This window comes from Tenebrio molitor, chromosome 1, assembly GCF_963966145.1.
Source record: "Tenebrio molitor chromosome 1, icTenMoli1.1, whole genome shotgun sequence".
Lineage (NCBI taxonomy): Eukaryota > Metazoa > Arthropoda > Insecta > Coleoptera > Tenebrionidae > Tenebrio > Tenebrio molitor.
The window spans coordinates 8377306-8398306 of NC_091046.1; the positions used below are offsets into that span (position 1 = coordinate 8377306).

General features: G+C 33.8%; 1 protein-coding gene across 1 annotated transcript in view; it reads right to left on the minus strand.

Annotated features, from left to right (window-relative positions):
• Nucleotides 1-9239: 9239 nt before the first annotated feature.
• Galk (N-acetylgalactosamine kinase) overlaps nucleotides 9240-21001 on the minus strand; it is a 33588-nt gene continuing 21826 nt past the window's right edge. Inside the window, exons 6-7 of the mRNA XM_069042105.1 lie at nucleotides 19445-19700; nucleotides 9240-9690 (exon numbers count right to left, since the gene is read on the minus strand). Of these exons, the coding sequence (XP_068898206.1) occupies nucleotides 9323-9690; nucleotides 19445-19700 (624 nt within the window). The 3' untranslated portion in view covers nucleotides 9240-9322. The remainder of the gene's footprint in view (nucleotides 9691-19444; nucleotides 19701-21001) is intronic.

Here is a 21001-nt window from a genome sequence, read left to right on the forward strand (position 1 = left end):
GTTAAACTAAAAATTCTTTGTCAATTCGAAAAATTTGTTTTTACAATAATGACGAAAAGACTGACATGCTCGTCATTTATGGAGAGTGTGGAAAGAATGCTGTCGCCGCTGCAGCCGATGGTAGACGCTTCGAACACCTTTTACATTAAGTTAATTTGTTAATTTATTTGTTGAATTTTGATTAAATATAGGTTATCTGCCAATCTGACATATCTATCCAACTTACTTTGATTTTTAATTTAAAAGAAATAACACATTTGATTTAGTACAGGGTCGCCAGCCTCGCAACGTTAGACAAACTAGTTTTCCACTACCGCCGGTGGTGCCACCTGTCGGCGATACTAGTCTCAATCATGTTTGAAGCTTGCGGCACATTCAACTACGTCATCAACGCCTACTGCGATGGGACAATCATTTATAATGACTCTGTAGTTACTGCCATTGGTATTGTTGGTTGCGGCAAAATAAAAATTCAGCAGTACCCCTCTCGTGAATAACCCTTAGAACACCTTAGAAAACAACAATGTTAATTGTAATTGTAGTTGTGTGCATTATTCCATTATACTGTTTTCAATCAATAATATTTCGGCTTTCATAATAATAAAGGCAGTAATCTGTATGGAGCAACTGTACAAGACCCTGAAGAAACAATGTACAATTAAGTTAAATCTGACAGTAGGAGATAAAGAATGTTACATAATATGAAGGATGTAACTAACAGATGTGACCTACTTTTATTTTGACAGCTGGCGTCAATTAAAGCTCGAGTGAATCAATCTACGAATCAACTTTTGATGTTCGTGACTGACTAAGCTTTCACTTTTTTTCTTGATTAAAAAACAGATGTACATAATAAATAATGATAAAAAAACAGTTTCGGTTTATAAACATATTGTATAATGTTTTAATAATTTCTTCTGTATGCTAGGCAATTTTCGGGGAACCGCTGAGAAGATCACGCAACCTCTCTACCATGGAAGGGCGCGATAACAAAAATTAGAAAAATATTGACAAGAGCGTGTTTAGTTGTATTTGCCTCGTATTTACGAATATATTTATACTTTATTTAACTGTTGTTAGTTATTATTCGTACATATTCGTACACTTCCAAACAACGCAATGAGCGTGGTAGAAGATGAACAGCACATTTTTCTGCATAGATATTTTTCAAATATCATTTAAATTCAAACACCAGGTAATAAAATTTGACAGAAAGTCACTGGAGTGGATGACACGGGTAGCAGGTGATTCAAATTATAGGAGTAATATCAAAGGTGAATAGCTCATTAACATGAATGTTAAACTCACCAGTTTAATCAACGCTGTTTGTATTTATCTTTCCGTTAATAATTTGAGCTGTTTCGACTGTTTGACCTCAGCCATCAGAGCAATTAATAATTTTCACTAATTACCCTCCTAATCTTTTACCACCCAGGACACACAAACAAACCCTTTTTAAAATAAACTTTCTTAAGACTGGTTTAGTTAATCGACTTCTTCGCTTAAGCACCGCTTCGTAACTCGCTGATTATTATGTAACATCTTCGTCAAATAAATAATTCTCTGAAGTTGGCCCAAATATTTACGATAAGACCGTCCGTTATGAACGCCTCAAGCAAATTTGTTTGTTTTCAGAAAGGCTTATGTACCTAACATTAACAGTCCGTCTGTAAAGTTTTTTGTTTTTTTTTTTTTATGAAATTCGTTGCACTGACGTGTTGATTGCAGAGATAACAAGATTGTCGGTGAAGCATGGCGACGTAAATCATTAATATCGAAATCAGAACAAGAGGTAACGGTGCGTGGTCACATGTAAATATGACCAGATGTTTCGTTACAAATAACAACTGTTTGCGTTGGATTATCGCTAGACCTCTCATACACGGGCGTTAAAAGTCGTAAATATGAACACTTCTTTTATAACGCACGTCATTTTAATTGCTTGCCCGGCGCCTCCACCAGATTTGACAATACATTTAATTTAAGATTATCGAGTTAAAAATTAAATTTTCGTGTTCGTTTCCTGGGATATACAGGACGTCTCAGCTAAGACTTTCGAGCCTAATATCTCGGTTATTTGCCAACGGATTTTTATGAAATTTAAAATACAGATATTCAATTAGTACTTAATCATAAAATTATCTCAAGTTAAAATATGTAATTTTAACACATGTTTCCTTTATTGAAAATTAAGCGCAATTATTATTAGATTGTTAAACATAAAAAAATAGATGTCTACACGAACAATTAACTAAATTACTCGTCTGATTCAACGAAAAGATTAGATTTTGTTTTAAAAAATTTAATCTAAATTTTGAAGGTATTTCAGCAGTTCCTTTTGAAACAATTGATGAAAAGTTGCCAAGCAACATTTTGTACACCCCTTAATATCTGTCAAAAGTGGGCGCGCTTTATTAGAAACGTCAAATTGTGTAAATTTATTGAAAATACTCTAAAAATAGACTACAATGGCAGAAATTTCAATATTGTTGAAAAAGGAAACAATTTTTGCCTACGGAGAGTGTCGTAAGAGCTTCAATGACACAGTTCGTTTTCTCCTGGAACACTATCCAAATGTATGCTTTATAAAATTTAAGGTTCAGAGAGAGGTTAATTTATTTGAAGACACAGGAAGCGTACGTGAACTAAATTACCTTGCTAAAATAGCCCGATCGTGTTTTAGTCCTTTATGGAAGAATTAAAGCATCCAGTATAATAAATTACGTCCAAATGTTGTCTTTAAGTTTGTAAGTTTTGTAAGGTTAGCAAGATAAACATCAAATATGTTACCTGCTTTTGTGCGAACAGGGGTGACCAAAATTCGGCGATAGTGCGCGTTTGTTTCATACGCGTCTACGTTTTTGCATCAGCAGCCACGTGGAACACAGTTTTTTCCTTTTTCTTGCAAACCAGACGTCTTTCAAGGACGAGGTTTTCCTTACAGCATTTTTTATTGACGATCAATTTTTTGATATAAATCTTAAGTGATTCAACATTTTAAAAAGGCATGTAAAAATTACGTTTTCAAGACTTGGGTTATTGCATTAATGGGCTTTTACTCTTCACCCTCTAAAATATCTGCATTTTAAATTTCACAAAAATTCGTTAGAATAGAACGCTAAAAAAAATATTTTTTTCACAACTTTTTCGACAGTTTGGGATATTGAATTGTAATTTATCCGATAGTTTAAAAAATCTTCCAACTTTGTTCCAAAAATGGTTTAAATATTTTCATCGGAACAAAAGTTAACAGGGGGTTGAAAAATTAGCATGTAAAACCCTATGGCCAGTCTTAAAAAAAACTCACTGTATACATATTTCATAAAATCAAAACCTTCGTATTATTCAATTTTACCTCCAATACCATAAATCAGGATCATGTCTGTTTTCTCATCGTTCGAATACATTTTAATCGTCGTATTCTAACTCTTTCGTAAATGTCAGTTATGACAAATAAAACTATTGAAAGCAAAGTCATCATGGATTCATAATTTCATCAAACAATACCATATTTAAAATAGCCATGTTAACTTTGGAAATGTATTGTGGGTTGCATTTTCAATTCCGCCGAGCTCATTATCACTCCCGAAATACACTGTATGATTATAAATTGGTATGAATATGGTGAATATGGTGAAATATTCTTGGTGTGGAAGGAAAAAGAGGAAATAAGAACATAATCATTATCCATTAATGCAAATGTGTTGATATGTGCCAAACCTGCTTTGAAAGAGTTAAAAGAATTAGTAAAAAACGTGTAATCAATATTTATACATACAGAGTGATCACAAAAAAACGCCCCAGCTTATATCTTTCTTATTTGACATCCGATTTCAACGAGCAATACATCAAATTAAAGGGTCTAAAAAGTACTATAAACTGGATATAAAATGTTGGTCTTAGCAATCCTTCCTTGCAAGGGTCAAGGGTCAACTTTATTTTTTTTAATGGCAACATACAATTTTTTTGATACAGTTAGATTCATTATGTTTTTCTGAGTTCAAAAATATAGCACACCCTGTATATTTAAATATTATTGTAATTTCTAATTCTAATAGGAATAAGTAGAACTTTATTCGTAACAGGCAATGAATTACTTATGAAGACATTTTTGTAGTCATGGAAACAATATTTATTAAGTAATACAAACAATAATGTTTTTTCAACTGATCTGTTCAAATTAAGCACCATTTTGTTCGAGACACTTCGCGTGGCATTCAGAAGGCTTTCAGGTGGCGTTTCTCTGCAAGTAGTGATTTCTATTATTTCCGAAATATGCTTGCAACATTCCACAATTTCATTATTGTTCATTTTATTTCACAACACGAAATTGGAGAAAAAAAATTAAACAAAAATTACGACAAATAAAGGTTATTTTCAAAATAAATGTTTATTTTTTTGTGTTTCCATGGCTAGAAGAATATCTTAAGTAATTCATGGCCTGTTACGAATAAAGTTCTACTTATTCCTAATGATTTGTAATTGAATTTTATTTATTTCTTATGTTAGAATAACATTTAAATATACAGGGTGTGCTATATTTTTTAACTCAGAAAAACATAATGAATCTAACTGTACCAAAAAAATTATATGTTGCTATTTAAAAAATTTAAGTTGACCCTTGACCCTTGTAAGATAAGGTTGCTAAGGGCAACATTTCATATCCAGTTTATAGTACTTTTTGAACCCTTTAATTTGATGTATCGCTCGTTGAAATCGGATTTCAAATAAGAAAGATATAAGCTGGGGCGTTTTTTGTGATCACTCTGTATAAGTTTCTTAGTGTTGTTTGCAAATATAATTTGTATTTTTTGTGTGGTTCAAGTTACAATGAATTTTGACAACTTTATTTTTTCCATTATTTACGTAAACGACGTAGGTAATGAATTTGTTATATCACTAGTGTGATAATGAACTTCATTATCTAACGCAAATTAATAACATAAAAAGACTTTATCCAAGGAGTCGTAGATATGATCATTTAGTTTCGTTTTTAGACAAGACTGCAATTCGGTTAAAAAATGATCGAATTACAAATTCTTGCGTAGAGTTATCTCTAGAAATCTGTTCTATACTGACACTGGAAGTCGTGAAATCAAAGATCTAGTCGTCAGTAGACGCAAATTAAAAAAATTGATACATTCCTTTTCCAGCGCATCCGCCAAATTTGATCACAAAAATAAATTTTTACGTGAGCCATTACAAGTTTTAAATCTTGTTTCTTGCCTACTCCTCATACTCTTTAAACAAAAATAATTGCGTTTCTGTTATAGAGCGTCCTTTAAAAGACCTCCATAATTTACACCCCCGAGTCTACGGAAACCTTTTTTATTTAATTTATTAAGCTTTCATGTCATTTACACACTTTTAAGCTTTACTTAATTAAGGACACGAAGACACATTTGTTTGTGAACGTGGTGGTGGATTGGTGCTTCGACTTGTTTACGTCACAGATTCAACACAAAGCCCATAGAGAAACCTACAATCGCTTTTTTCTAAAATTAGCCGACTCGCACCACCTACCGTCATATCTAGAGTCAACATTTTTGGTTTGATTAGTGTTAACGAACACCGTAATTAACAAGAAAATTAACCCTCGATTGATCGCGCTCGTGGTGGCGAATGAAGCGGTCATAAACGGTGCAAATTAATTCAGAGTTATCGGTATTTTTGTGTCATTTTTACGCAGATTTAGGAACCAGGAGAAGATTCCTTTATGGTAAACTAACATGCGAGACGAAAATAACTAACCTTCTTTGACGAAAAATACGTCGCTAATGGAACTAACTGCTTCAGGTTTTATCAAAGTAAATTATCATTGTTGGGCCTCAAAGTTGGGAAGATATAAAAAGATTGAGTTGCGTTCTGAAAATGACATTTTCCTTTTCTCTGATTGATAGTGACTGATGCTCGTTAAAGTTTCGCGCAGAAAATATCGCTCCAATAACAGGAGAGTTCCTGTCTTATCCCACACTCGCTGATTATCTATTACATCAATATTATTAATAATTATTACAGATTAACAGTCTGCTATTGTCAAGATATAATTGACGTTGTTTCATTTTATTAATCGATTCTTGGCAACGTTATCCTTATCACTTAATCGAAATGAATTAGACAAAGTTGAATGAACCCAGCGGGAGACAGTTCGAAATGTTGGGATTAACAACGAAAACGTAATGTTGCATTTCAATATCGAACTAATTTATTAGCGAAATTATTACGAGTAGTTATTAATAAATTGTCCGCAGTGTATTGCTGTTCAATAACATTAGGAAAATTTGACGTGACCTGTCGCCTAGAAAAACATTAAATGTTTACTTAATCGGGGAACTTATTGATTTTCATTTAATCTAAACCAAACAATAATTATATTTAATAATTTCTACTTAACTTTACGTTATTTACCGTCAAAGTTGAGCTTATGAATATTCATCCACCATTTAGATTCTGTTAGGCGTTGAAAACTACGAGTCGTTAGGAGTTGCCCTTAGCAGGTTCTTGTTGCTGCAACTTTTTTTTACCACATTCTTTTCTTTATTAATTATTAAAAGTGATATAATGACGTTTACAGACTAACCATGTTAATCCAAAACGATTTCAACTATAAAATCTCATAAAGTTTTTTCATTATTGTCAAAATACAGGATGTCCCGTAAGTGCACGGGAAAATTTTAACCACGAGCTACTAGGCTTCATATAGAACTCGGAAAAAATATTTAAAAAATTCTATGTCAAAAAATAAAATGACATTTAATTTTTGAGCTACAATTTTTTTGTATTGCTTTTAGTCGTCTACGTTGTTCCACAACCTCGTAGGTAAAATTTCGGCACATTGTAAAAATACACCCTTTTATATCATGTTTTATTAAATGTACGCCAATGCGAAGTAACCTCTAGCAAGTATGCTTTAAAACAAGGAAACCGCAATTGGTGTACGTTTTATAAAATATGATATACAGGGTGTATTTTTAAAATATGCCGAAATTTTACCTACGAGGTTGTGGGACAACGTAGAAGACTAAAAGCAATTTAAAAAAATTGTATCCCAAAAATTGAATGTCATTTTATTTTTTGACATAGTATTTTTAAAATATTTTTTCCGAGTTCTACATGAAGCCAGTAGCTCGTGGTTAAAATTTTGCCGCGCCCTTACGGAACACCTGTATTGGAAATACAAAGTTAAGTTACTAGACGTAAGAGTTTTTTAATAATTTAGATGACTTTTACTCTAAATTAAAAGCAACAAGTTTAGTTATTTGATCTAAAAATGGTTTCACTTTATTTTATATAAAGTAGAGACGAAAATAGAATCTGAAAGCTCTGCATATGCTGATAATAATCGATACACATTTTTCGGACTAGAATTAACGTTGAATAATAGAAAAGCTTCTCTGTCATTTGTATTCATTCTCCAGGAAACACGTGGACATGACTGAACTTGTAACGAAATTTTTTGCCAGCGATTAAACAGCATTTAGAGGACTGCTCTGGTAACAACGTTTCGGCAATGTGTACGTGTTTTATGAATTGTGTAGCACACAATATCAGCCACATTGCCGCTTTCAGTGGTTCTATTAATTTATTTGTTTTGTAATGTACCCGACGTACAACAACGATGTTTGTTCCGGTTGCCGTTTAGATCAAACACTAATAGATCAAATTGATAAAACGCAGCAAAAACACACTACCCAGAACGTAGCAAAAAATCTTTTTATATCTTGACGTGAGACAGTTTTTAAATGATAATCGTATGAGGGCACGAATTGAAAATATAAAACATTAAAGTGGTCTATAAGTCACGCGTATGTTATAAGTCATAATTCACGTGTGAATTATAACTGTAACTCACTGTTGAGTTACATTTACATTTATTTGCAATTGTTGGGTAAAATTTTGTAGGCCATTCATGTGTACTGTTCTGTAAGTCACATGAGAAAATTATACCTAAACTTTTTCTCGCGTGTCTTACAGCCACCATAACGCACTCGTACCATAAATAACCATTACAATGAAACAAAAATTTAATCAACAACTACAGTTTTTTACTTATATTTAGTTTTAATAAAAATGGTAAACAGTTTCTGTCAAGAATTATACACCATTTACTGATACATTTTCGACTTGACACTTTTATATTTATAACGAAGCGACAATGCTATAAAGCACAAGTAAATAAAAAACAGTATATTTTATCATTTTAGGAACCAGATGCTCTTAATGATACTGTTATATGCTATAATGAAAAAAGCTATCATTATAATAAGGGACGTGTAAGTCGGTATCTTTTTCCACACGCATTTATTTAATTTACGTTTATGTGCGTAAATAATTATTGTTTTATTATTTTAATTAATACCAATATGCCAGTGTATGCGCTATCATTAAGTAAATATGTAATGCAATATATATAAAAATAGTTGAGCAGTGATGTTTTATCTGGATACGGCACCACGGCAGCTATAAATAGAACCATTTCAAAAAACTAATTAATGACATTAGAGTTGTAACGAATAAAATTTACATTTTTATTATACGTTATTAAAAATTTAGGTCAATTCGATTTTAAATCCTCTGCAATTAGACGCTGATTCCTGCTTACCCAGTAACCTGTATTCCATGATGCTTCGTCCTGACGATGTTCCGTTACATTCCATTCGCTCAATTAATCGAAACATTTACAGTTTCTAACTTGCGATAATTTTTTTTCACGGCCGTTGTGGTTTGATTTTGATTGTATGGAACTCGTGCGGTCAAACTTTCCATTGACGAACAAAGTACCACTTTATGCACTTGTTGCATAAATTACTATTTTTCGTTGCTTGTTTAATTTTTTTACTTATGCCTTATTGTACCACTCCAACAAAAAAAAAAACACCCCCTGTAATAGCGTTGCGAAACCATTTAGTGTAATTTAATATTTTCTCTCGTAGTTCAAAGAGTCGTTTCGTATTTCTCTATCCTACCGTGTTCCCTTCACGTTGTTATTACAATTCAAAAAATATTTCTTTTAAGGCAAGCTCTCAACGAACGCTTTTCTCGGCTTTGTTTTGTTAGGGGCTGCCTCTATAATTGAAGTGGACTTTATTTTATTAAGCACTATCACCGTATTTTCACTACTTCCTTCCATTCTTTGCTTACAACTCGATTCCGGTCTAATCGGGGACGGCCACCTCCGCTAATCACTTAATGGACCTCCCCCACATTTGAAGTGAAACTCAAAGAGGAAAAAACACATCTTGGTGTAAAATTTTATTCATAAGATCGCCGCAGTGGGCGAGCAAATACAAAACTTACAAAAAGTTCTGACTGATTTAGGAATTTATTTGTTGGCACTTTTAATAAAAATACAAGCGCCCGCTTTCGGCGAAGTGGCGAACAGAACGGAATTAATTTCTTTGGGTTTGTGTTCGGCGTAGTACTTCTCTTTCAGCGTCTTCATGTATTTGTCGAGGTTCTCTTGGGGGACGAGCGCCACCGCGCAGCCCCCCCAGCCGGCCCCGGTCAGGCGGGCCCCGAAGGTCAGCTCTCTGGAGAGTTCCACTAACCGGTCCAGCTGGGGGTGGCTGCACTCGTACAGGTCCCGGAGGCTCTCGTGACTGTCGGTCATGAGGCGGCCCAGCGTGGCCAAGGTGGTGCCGTCCATGGGCTTGCTGCAGATGGAGTGGAACAGCTCGACGCGGCGGGCCTCTGCAAATAAATAAGTCAGCAGCAGGTCTAAGAATAGAGGCGGCGTAATGAGTGCATAAATCAAAGCGAACTGCAATATCTATGCGGAATTTGAAAAGTGCGCACGAAAATATTTGCGCACTGAAAATTCTTTTTCGTATAAACAAAAAGGTCCGAAATAAATGGCGAGCTTGCCTCGCTACCCATAAATCTCCAAGTAAATAATAAATACTGTTTTGTGATGGAGCGAAGGAGTCGGTGTCTCGAAAATAAAATTGTATTTGTCGATTTCCATGAGATGTGTGCCCTCGGCACTGGACAAATAAAGACCTGATGCAACTTTAAACAAGGACGAGCTGAGTTAAGTTTGAAATTACGTTGGGGGGGTTATTTTAAATTAAACTTTACAAATGAGCGCTAGTTTTCTACTATAGTGGCGAGCGGGTAGGGTAACTTTCAAGGAAATTAGCCATTAAGTTTTAAAAACGGTAAATGAAAGTTTGCACGTTGCGAACAAAATTGTGTTTCTTGGTTAAACATGCAAAGTAATTAGTACATTTTTAATTCTTAACGTCGTTTTACACTACCAACGCTGTTGCTGCTGCGAATGAGAGAGACTTTAATTCGCTGGCTCTGTCAAGGTGTTGAGATAAAAGTTAACTTCTAGAAATTTTGTGCCATGTGGATCTTTTTTCTCAATTATTTCAAGTCAGTAGCGTACTGGAAATTTCGAAGAAATTTTCAATATCTCAAAAACGAAAAGGTTTTTACTAGAAAAAAATTGTATTTAACTTCTATTCATCGTCACCAACTACCGATTTTTTTTTGAGATGTATTTCAAGAACACCCTGTATATCATACATACAGCGTGTCTCAAAATTCGCGAATTCCAAATTCAGAGCGTTGTAGGGAATCACTTCAGTAGTCCAAATATGGAAATAAAAAAAAATCGGGACTCCCCGCACAAAGATACATTGGTCTGAATGTGCACTCTTTGAAGTGAGTTTTCTTCAAATAGCTTTACTTTGGAGTAAAAAAATCTTAAATTTTTGTAATTTTTCTTAAAAATGGAACGGCAACGTAGCTAGAATAGTATTTTGTCACTGTGAATATGAAGGCTGCTATGTATTGGACAAAATTAAAGTGCTTATATCTTCTTCAGGAAGAGCGAATTTTTTTCGAAGTATTTTTCGAGCTCCACTGGGTCCCTCCCTACCACGCTCTGAATTCGGAATTCGCGAATTTTGAGACACCCTGTATACATATTTGTCTTAATAGGAACAATTACAAATCTGCATTGTTCCAATCATCATCCGAGCCCACCCATAATCTTATATTTTACGTTGAAATTAAAACTGAAAAATAAAAATTTCTGTATTGTACTTATTTTTAAAACATCAAATATTCGACAGCACACAAGGAATTTATTTCTTCAGCGACTTACATTCAGATTGCACCACATTTCTCCACTCTCAAAATGCAGCATGTTTGACACACATTGCTGTGCACGAATCTTGAAAATTTCATTTCCGTCATAATAACATTATGTGTGTGCATTGCGGAGAAAATTTCATACTAAACGAATAACATGACACATGAGCTGTCGAGTAAAAGAAACCAAAAACAATCTGACGGATTGTGGTCGAAACATTTTTTACTGAAGTAAATTCGACCTAATTTTTTCCATCCATTTCCAGCCATAATTTTTTCTATAATTAGAGTGCCACAACCCACAAGAAAATCATTCTTCGTTCACCGAAACACAACCAAAACACTCATAGAATAAATTTAAATAAATCTCAATCTGAATTTGGATTTCGCATTTTCACGACCGATTTGTAACTCAAGCTAAATTTCATTACCGATGACGCCCCGGACTGAATGTGGTGCAAAAATATTTTTCACAAGAAATAATTATGAAGATAAGATTCGAGAGAGATTCTAAATGCCACACGGCACACACAGTCGCGGGTTGTTGGCACTGCTGCCGTATCGAAAAGTAATCGAACAAAGAAAACAGTGATTGTCAAAGTCTTTGACACTTCACGTACCAGCATCAGTGGGTATGTGCTATGTGTCTGCTTGCTCGGTATGAATACAACATGGAGTACCGCTCGAGTTGAACTTCTTTCCGGGACATTCATATTTTATGCAGGGAGTTGCTTTTATCGGAGAGTTATTGGAATCTCATTTATTAGGAGGAAAATCGCAGTGGAATAAAAATGTAACGCTGGATCACAATCACCGAAGTGGATCTTGAGTGTTGGAACCATTTAGGGGATTATAATTTGGCCATTTGAGCGGGATACGCTGCCAGGAATGCAACAAACACTTTTAGGCCAAGAAATCAATCCGAGTTTTCCAGATAACGCAAGAAGGGTTTGATATCTAACTGTGCATTTGACGGGCGAATGATAATTTTGTTTCTGATAAATAATAATTTATATCTAAATGAGGAAGGAGTATGTGTGTATGTATACAGGGTGTTTTCGAAGTTGAGACGTTCCTTTTAACATGTGATAGTATGCCTTGTTTTAAAGAGTTTTAGCCAAAATCACCTTAGTAGTAGTAGCAATGAAGATACAATAAGTGAATTTTTTTGAAATTTTTGAAACCGGTCCTGCTCAAATTTGCGCTAATTTGTTAGAAATTAGAATTGACAAAAAAAAATCAAATGAGCATGGACGTTAATGAAAAATACTGTCAGAGTTGTCATCTAATTAGTCGGAATGGCTTCATCATTACGAAAATAATGAGCTCACAGATATGTTGCTTATGTATGGGTAATGTTATCAGTTATCACGTTATCAAAATGCAGCTACGGCATCCAGAGAGTACGCAGAGCGATTTCCAGAAAGACACCATCCTGAGCCACGTCAGTTATTAATCTAGTACAGCGGAGAAATAGACAGGACCGGACTCAAAATTTTAGAAAACAATAAAAATATACAATCAATTATCTCCGTTAATACAAACATTTTACTAAGAAGATTTACGCTAAAATTCTTAAGAATAATGTATAGTACCTCGTGTTACAAGGAACCCCTCAACTTCGAAAACACCCTGTATATCGGTGTTTTTTTAAATTTTAACTCGTAGTAGGCGTTAAAGAGTCGATTGTGAACGCACCACTCGTGTAAAAAGTAAGATTTAAACAGCTGATCCGTGATCCGCAACCTGTATAGTGCGTTCACAATCGACTCTTCAACGCCTACTATGAGGTGAAATTTAAAAAAAACACCCCATATCAGTATATGTAAAAATTGTGGTTTTATTTTAATACCAAATTACTGTTCACTGATATTTATGATATATTTTAATCTAAATAAATATTCATAAATACGTGTGATATACAAATACATAATTAAACCTCATGTCGTTTAAATTATTTAAAATTATTTAATTTATTAGTGAATACAATCAAATAACATACATACAGGTATCCCAGAGTTGCGAAAAAGCTCCATAACTTGTTTGTTATTAAAGATATCAACTTTTCCTTTTTTCTACATGATAGCTACGTTTCTAGTGCACATTCGGAAAATATTGCGGTATATATATAGGTGTCCCAATATGTATTATAAAAACACTAAAGTTATGTTTTTTTTTAATGGAACCTACCCAGTTTAATTTCATTTTTGGATTCTATGCTAAACTATGAATCAAATACAGTGTGGAATAAAATGATTTACATCTAGTTACCTTTGGAATTTTTGCACATGTAAATTTTCCTGTACCGCTCTACTTTTTTTTTGAAGTGCCGAACTATTAGTTCTGTCAATAGTGTCAATAAATGTCATCAATCGAATTGACAATTGTTACAATTTACTAAATTGAATTAACAAACCTTGGTGGCCACTTTCAACACTAGCTGTGACTTGATTTTGTTAGCTCCTTTTTAATTTCAATCTCTACTTTGCATTCATATCATCCCTTCGCAATAAATCACATTTGGAATTTTGGAATATTTTGAGGTTAGGCTTTCTATTTTTTGTAGAGCGGCATTTCGTATTTTTACAAGGGTAATGCAAAGGTAACTAGATGTAAATCATTTTATTCCACACTGTACATATATACAGGTCATTTTTACTTATCTGTCATCGTTTTTGATCTGTGGCGCTTTTTTTTTAATCAGAATTTCGAATTGCAGGGATCCGTTCGAAAATTCGTACCTTCCAAATCATTCTAAATAAATTAAAATAATTGACGCTGTTTGATTCCAGATCAAAAACGATGCCAGATAAGTAAAAACGACCTCTATACATTTGATTCTTAATTTAGGATAGAATCCAAAAATGAAATCAAATTGGGTAGGTTCCATTTAAAAAAACATAACATTAGTGTTTTCATAATATTGGAACACCTGAATTTGGAATTTTGAGACACCCTGTATACCGGAATATATACCGAATGTGCAGTAGAAGTGTAGCTATCATCTAGAAAAAAGGAAAAGTTGATATCTTTAATAACAAACAAGTTATTGAGCTTTATCGCAACTCTGGGACACTCTGTATATTGTTTTTAAAAACTTTCAGTCCAGATTCCTTTTTTTAATGTAATTAGCATTGTAGTATTACCAAATCAAATGACAAATACTGTTTGAATACATATTTTTCGTCAAATTTTATTTAAAAATTAAAAAGTGTGCTGATACATCGAATCTAAAAGATAAAATATGACATAAAATCTTCTCTTTCGCGTTTCACATCAAGTCGACTTTGTATAGGATTTGATAATAATGCAGTAAAAAAAAATTAAATTGCCTCTTAAGAGAACCATTAAACCGTGAAACAGAATGAATCAAACTGCTCTCTTACAAAATGACATGAACAGATACGATATGATATTTTCTCAAATTTGGCCAACATACTTTTATTTTTATTTTACATTTCTTAAAAATCACGACTTCGGCGTCTTAGAATTCTGAAGAAAACATCTTCATTTAAATAGTTCAAAAAGTACAATACCATTACGACCCAATATAAAAATATAAAGTAAAAGAAGAAAAAAAGTTCTCATTCGTGATGGCAAGTCACGAGTAAATTCAGCTATTATCACCATTTAAATTATAAATAAAATTATAATATCACTTAGGGCTGGTTGCACCAACTCCAGTTAAAGTTAACTGTAGGTTAAAATGCTTCGTTACTGTAGTTACCTATTGTTGTAACAATGTTTTCCTATATTTTAATCTGTGGTTAAATTTAACTCACCTTGGTGCAACCGGCCCTTGAGTGTATTTTATCTCACTGCCGTCCCTTCAAAATTTGCTTCGGAAAAATGTTGGCAGTTGGAAAAATTAGTGACTGCCCTGTGAGAATCATACATTTTTCTTAATAAGGATAATGAATTCAAGCATATTAAGGGTGGGGTTTACCTGATTTGCAATGGTCGAAAAACGGTGGTTTTTAAACATCCATATTTTTAAAACGACAACAGATGAAGGCAAGGTCTTTTTGAAGTGAAACTTTTTATGGGAGGGTTTTGAAATTCTGATCGGCAACCTTTTTGTGTGACGAAAAGTGGTGGGGGTAAACACTGTCTCGCACAACGGTTGCGCCAATATTTCCATCTCACTTAAATGTAAGTTAATCTGTTTGACACGATACAAACATCCCTCAAAATTGTATATACTTCTGTCTTTGTCACACTCACGGCATTTATCGAAAATGTCCTCTCTCCTCTCTTTAAATTTGGAGGCTTAAAAATGAACAATGAGTTACGCATTTCGATATTGTTTAGTGTTATCGTTGTTTATAATTTATTTTCTTCATTAAAATATACAATTTTGTTGTGAATATGCCTATATAAGTCAGGCGCAGAAAGAACAAGAGCGTGGCGTGAGAGAAAATGTACGAGTGAAATGACAGTTCAGAATGTGAAAAAAAGAAAAAATAGATCTGAAATTGAACGAGATAGTATAGAAAGGAATAGAATACGTGCTAGTTTGGACGGTGTAAATAATAAAGACAATGAACCAGCAACTAGCACCTCGGCGCAGCCACCTCCTCTCAGTGATAATTTACAATATTCTGATTTCCCTGTAATACAAAAGTTTCACTTCTATCGTGCGTCTTTACGACACACTCTCTTTTTTTTTTTATTTGAAAGATACGACTTTCCTCTAGGGCTTTTCTTTTTAGATTTCATTATAAATAACAATAAAATAAATTGCAATTTGAGGACTATGCAGGAAGCTGTAACACTAAAACCTAATTCGAAATGAAGAAAAAAAAAAGTATGGGGCCCTCGAAAATTGAATTTTAAAGCGTTTGGTGCCATCACCGTGCTTCCAAAAAAATCACAGACCTTATTATACATAAACATACGTTGTACTATTGCGGGCAAAAAAAGTGGGACATCAAATTTCTGTCAGTTTTGAAAAATTCGATGTAGTTCAAGCTTTATTGTCATTTTTTTGACACTATTCCAGCTGACAGTTTAAAAATTTATTTTATATTCCTATTTTCCTTTTCCAAATGCCCTCTTCTTTTGATAAAGGTAGATTTTGATTGAAACTTTGCATTAAATAAATATTCACCACGTGCTTACTTACAATCATTCCCTACAACCTACAATACTTAATGACAACGTCAATCAGTTCAAAGTAGGGTTGGAATCAGATAAGGGTTATTTCACATTAAAAGTCAAGACAATGACGTTGATGTCCCACTTTTTTTGCCCGCAATAGTACGTAAAGTCCTCGTCAAAAAATAGTCAATTTTGACTTAAATTGTAAATCATTTTACAATAGGAGAGAAAATTGTCTTATAACTACCAAGGAGGGGTTGTTAGTTTACCTGTTGTTTGCCCTTCCTTGAGTCAGTACTGCACAACAAAGGGGCAATAAAATTAGAGGGTATAATGGAACTACTTATGGTAATTTCTCTCCTATTGTAAAATGATTTACAATTTCAATAGTCAAAATTGACTATTTTTCGACGAGGTCTTTACGATTTTACCACTAAATTCACATTTGAACGTTTATTTTAATGAGATTTGCTGATTAACTACACCTTCTGGCAGGTACTTAGGCATTTCAGATAAAAGTAAGCCAACTGAAAAGCCGTTTATTTCATTTCAAACATTTCAAATAATGCAACTCAAACTACACGAATTCTGAAATTTTCATCAGGTAAACCTTACTCTTAAAAGAAACCTCCAGTTAAGCGGAAATTTTTGTTTATTAACAATCGTAACAAAAATCAATAACCCTTTGCGGGGGCAAATTAAAAAAAAATATTTCAATGCAAAAAATCAACAATACACATTCTTGCTATAAGAGCATCTCAACAGTTTATGTGAGACCTGTATTTACAAAAGTTTCAGTTATATCATTTGTAATAAAATCAGTGTTCCGTGTTAAAAAACTATTCTAAACTCTTGAGCCCGTTATCAACGAATCAGTGGATAAAACTCAGTAAATAACCTGATTAACAATAGTTTTTGCAAATACTAAATATAATTTGTGCCATATGGGTTCGGAAAATTTTATTTGGTTCCACCTGTTGCTTTTGGTCCGACTATCATTTCTATTAGCTTCGTTTGTTGATTTCCATCCGGTTTTATACTTTATACCTACTTTATTGCTATTGGGAAACAGATTCAGTTGATTACTTTTAAAAAGGACAAATTAGGGGATGCAGTTAAAGCTTGTATTTACGATATTTATATTAATCTATTTTAGAGGTAGATAAGTTGTTCTGAATCAAATAATTTAAAAGCCGTTCATACCAGGTGATTATAAAAGGTTGTGACTATTCTTGATAGGAGGGTAATACTTTTGAAAAATTGTTTTGGCAAAGCTGATGCTTAAATCAAGACATTGACGTACACAAAAACCTATACATTTGTTGAAATAATAAACATTTGTAAAAAGATTTTCATTTATTAGATATTGTTAACGAAATTGTTCAATGAAATCCTAATTTCCATGCGTCATTTATCTTAACAAATTTGTAGATTTAAATTAAGAATTAACCTTTTTCCCCCTTCTCCAAAATTAATTTTAGTTCTCTCCTAGAAATGCTCAAGACAAAAAAATTACATTTACATCCTTATACGAGGTGATCAAAAAGAAAACAAATCAGAGGAGGCGTTGCAAATTATCGGTCATGTCGTAGCGGAGTTCTATGCAAATAAGCGTTCAATGCATTGGCGTAGACAATTTGTAGTCTCAAACGCTACTTTATAATAAATCATACCTCATATTATCTGATAATGGAGAAAATTTATAAAACAAACAAGAGCAACATTTCACAGTCGTAAGAATGGGTAATTTACCAGCATTCTTCCCAAACGCGACGCCACTGGTAAGCATATTTTTCGCTGAAATGTCAAAGAAACGTCAACGATGTGCTGTTGTTAACCTTGAAAACAACTTTTCGATTTCGTCAAAGTTTACAGACGTCTACTGTAATTAACTGTAAGCAACAATTATCCCAGAATAAGTGGGAAAATAGGTTTTACCACTGAAAAGAAAGCATTTTTATTTGAATGTTATGTCGGAAACGGGGTGAATAGGCAACCAATAAAACAACTATGCATAGCAAGTACCGTTTTGGTATGATTCAAAGACACAAAGTAATTTCTTGGAAATGCTGCAGTAAATAACTGAAAATCGAATTATAATCCTTGTTTTCGTATCCCACCTCCACCCGGCGGCACGGCAATTTTGCCGGAGTACATACACTATTACGGATAATACTATCAAGTAATAGTGCAGTGCTTATCAACATAATTACCGGCGTCTCGCCTCCACATTTTGACTTTTTTGTGTTTTATGTTCTGTGTCAATGTTAAGGAATTTCCTCACGATGTGAAATGAGTATACATAATAATATACCTTTTTGAATTTCAACCACCAATGTGTTCTCTAAGTCCAAAATTTTTAAATTTTTAAAAAGAGATTGCGGTACTATTCCTGTTGCTGAAATTATATATCCTTGTTATTGTTGTTATTTTAGTAGGTTGTAAAAAACGAATTTTTTACAATAATCACAATAAATAAGATAAAAAATGTCACGTATGAGGCTTAATTGTTTCGAAATTGAAGGAGATAACACTTTTTAAATATTTTTCTCATAGTGTTGAGTTGATCGGCGAATTTTGGAACACCTATAGATTCTTAAAATAGAGTTAAATTTGTCTACATGTTTAAGTTGTAAATCTCCCAACACAACCGCTTGCACTTCAAATTAATACCGCAGTGTTTCTAAATTTTTCTTCCCATTCTTTACTAAATTAAATTAATATTGTTGTATCCAACTGGGAAATGGCGATAAATATTTTTTTAAATTAAATTAACACAAATCTATACTCTAAAATTTGCCATAAACAGAACCTTTCGATGTAATTGAAAAGCAATTAAATATGTCAAGTGCATCTGATTAAACACGTCAAATGATAAATAACATTTATCAACAAACCAGATCGATTCCTAATCGGCGGACTTTTCCGAGGTAAACATGTTGTGACTTTTGATAAAATTAGATAACTAACTAACTCGTAATTTCAGATAAGATACAATGTTACGGAGATGTTTTAAAAAAATATTTCGTCAAGAAACGTCTTTGAGAACGAATAAATGGACGCAAATTCGCGTGGTGTGCGCCGATGCTAATGTTAACATCGTTATATTAATGCACAGTGGCGTCCTGACAGGAAGCCTTTTGTTATAAATGACTGCAAAATTACCCTGCGGGGCACATTAAGGAAAGCTTCCAGATGAGAGGTCTTTGTTTTCAGTAAACAAGGTAAAAAGTTGGGCACTTACCTCGGAATACATGCAGAGCTCTTTGTCTTAGTTTGAAGGTCTGTATGTGTCTCGTGTTCTGCGTCAGCGATGTATCGTTCAGATGGTCGGAAGTAGTTTCCAGTTCGCGTATGACTTCCTCTTTCGTGTAAGGTTCTTCGTGTAATGTCTCCTCGACAATCGTTATCATTTCAGACAAGTCAACTTTGAGAGCTTGTTGTAGATCACCGAGTCTCTTTACGCTCGCCCATTCCAGACCCCGCTTCTTGGCCATTATCTGGAAGTTTAACCACCGAACTTGCTTTAAAACTCGCTGGATGTCTATTTTTAAAGAGAAGTTACTGGTGCGGAAGTCGGGATGTGCGGGAAAAATTAACAAGGAAACGCTTCGACAGAATCGAGTTGTGACAACTAAATTCTTGACGCATTATCCGGAATCATCTCGGGGGGGCAACACCTGATGCCGTCGGCTCAAGTTGTTTACACGAATAAAATATTCATCTCCTCATTTGGGTAACGGAGTAACGGGATAAACGCGGTGGAATTGGAGGAATTTAAGTGTTGTCTACCTAAACGTATTGGTAAAATTCAAGTGGAAAATGCTCACCCCCTTTAATCAATAACTGTTGTATATTTAGCTTCAAACAGGCCTCTAGACTGGAAACGTCTAAAAATATTTTTAATCCGAAATGGTTTGCTGAGTTCGGATTGTTGTTTAATTGAAACGGGAACAGTGGACGCACACCGGAGTTGAATTACTGGAAGATTATCTGCTCTATTGATTTCGAGACGAGTTTATAACTATTTTCGGGGCTTTCAACGCTGAAACTTTTGACACGTCTATTAATCCTGTCTCTACACGAAATCTAATAGATCTGGCCGTACAACGGTCATTCCCGTCAAATGGGATCTAAAAAGGAAAATAAACCGAGACCAGCTTTATTAAAACAAGTCCAGATTGCTCCACATCGTAAATTTTAAAGATAATTTTCGTTGCTAAAATTATGATGGTGTCTGACTCCTCTGAAGTAAATTAAGTCCGACAGAACGACTAAGAATACAAAGTATAAAATTTAAGCCTAAAATACTTGAGTTTTGTAAAAGTAAGTTGCCTAACGACTTTAATACGAAACGGAGATATAGAAATCAGTAACAGTTTAGTAGAACTTATTCTATTCTATTTCTATTTTCTAACCTAACCTAACCTCACTTTTTGCGTTGTTTGGGTTTTTACTCTGCATACTAACGAGTGGTGCGTTCACAAACGACTCTAGAACGCAAACTTTGAGGAGAAATGAACATCCGATATAACCTACAACGTTTTTACTTCTCTTTTCATTAATTCCTCTTTATCAGTTTTAGGTTGACAACTTCAACTTCCCTAAACGTTTCACATTCTCAGGTGCGTTCTAAATTACACTAGATTATATTGTTTAAAAAAACTCACAAGGTTCTGGTCTAAAATGATGTGCATTTCGGTCAAATTGAAATCTTTGTAAACCTTTAGAAAGGCTGAATTAGACCTTATATCTTCATATAATTTAACATATCTCTACATTATTTTGCCAGTGTAAGTAA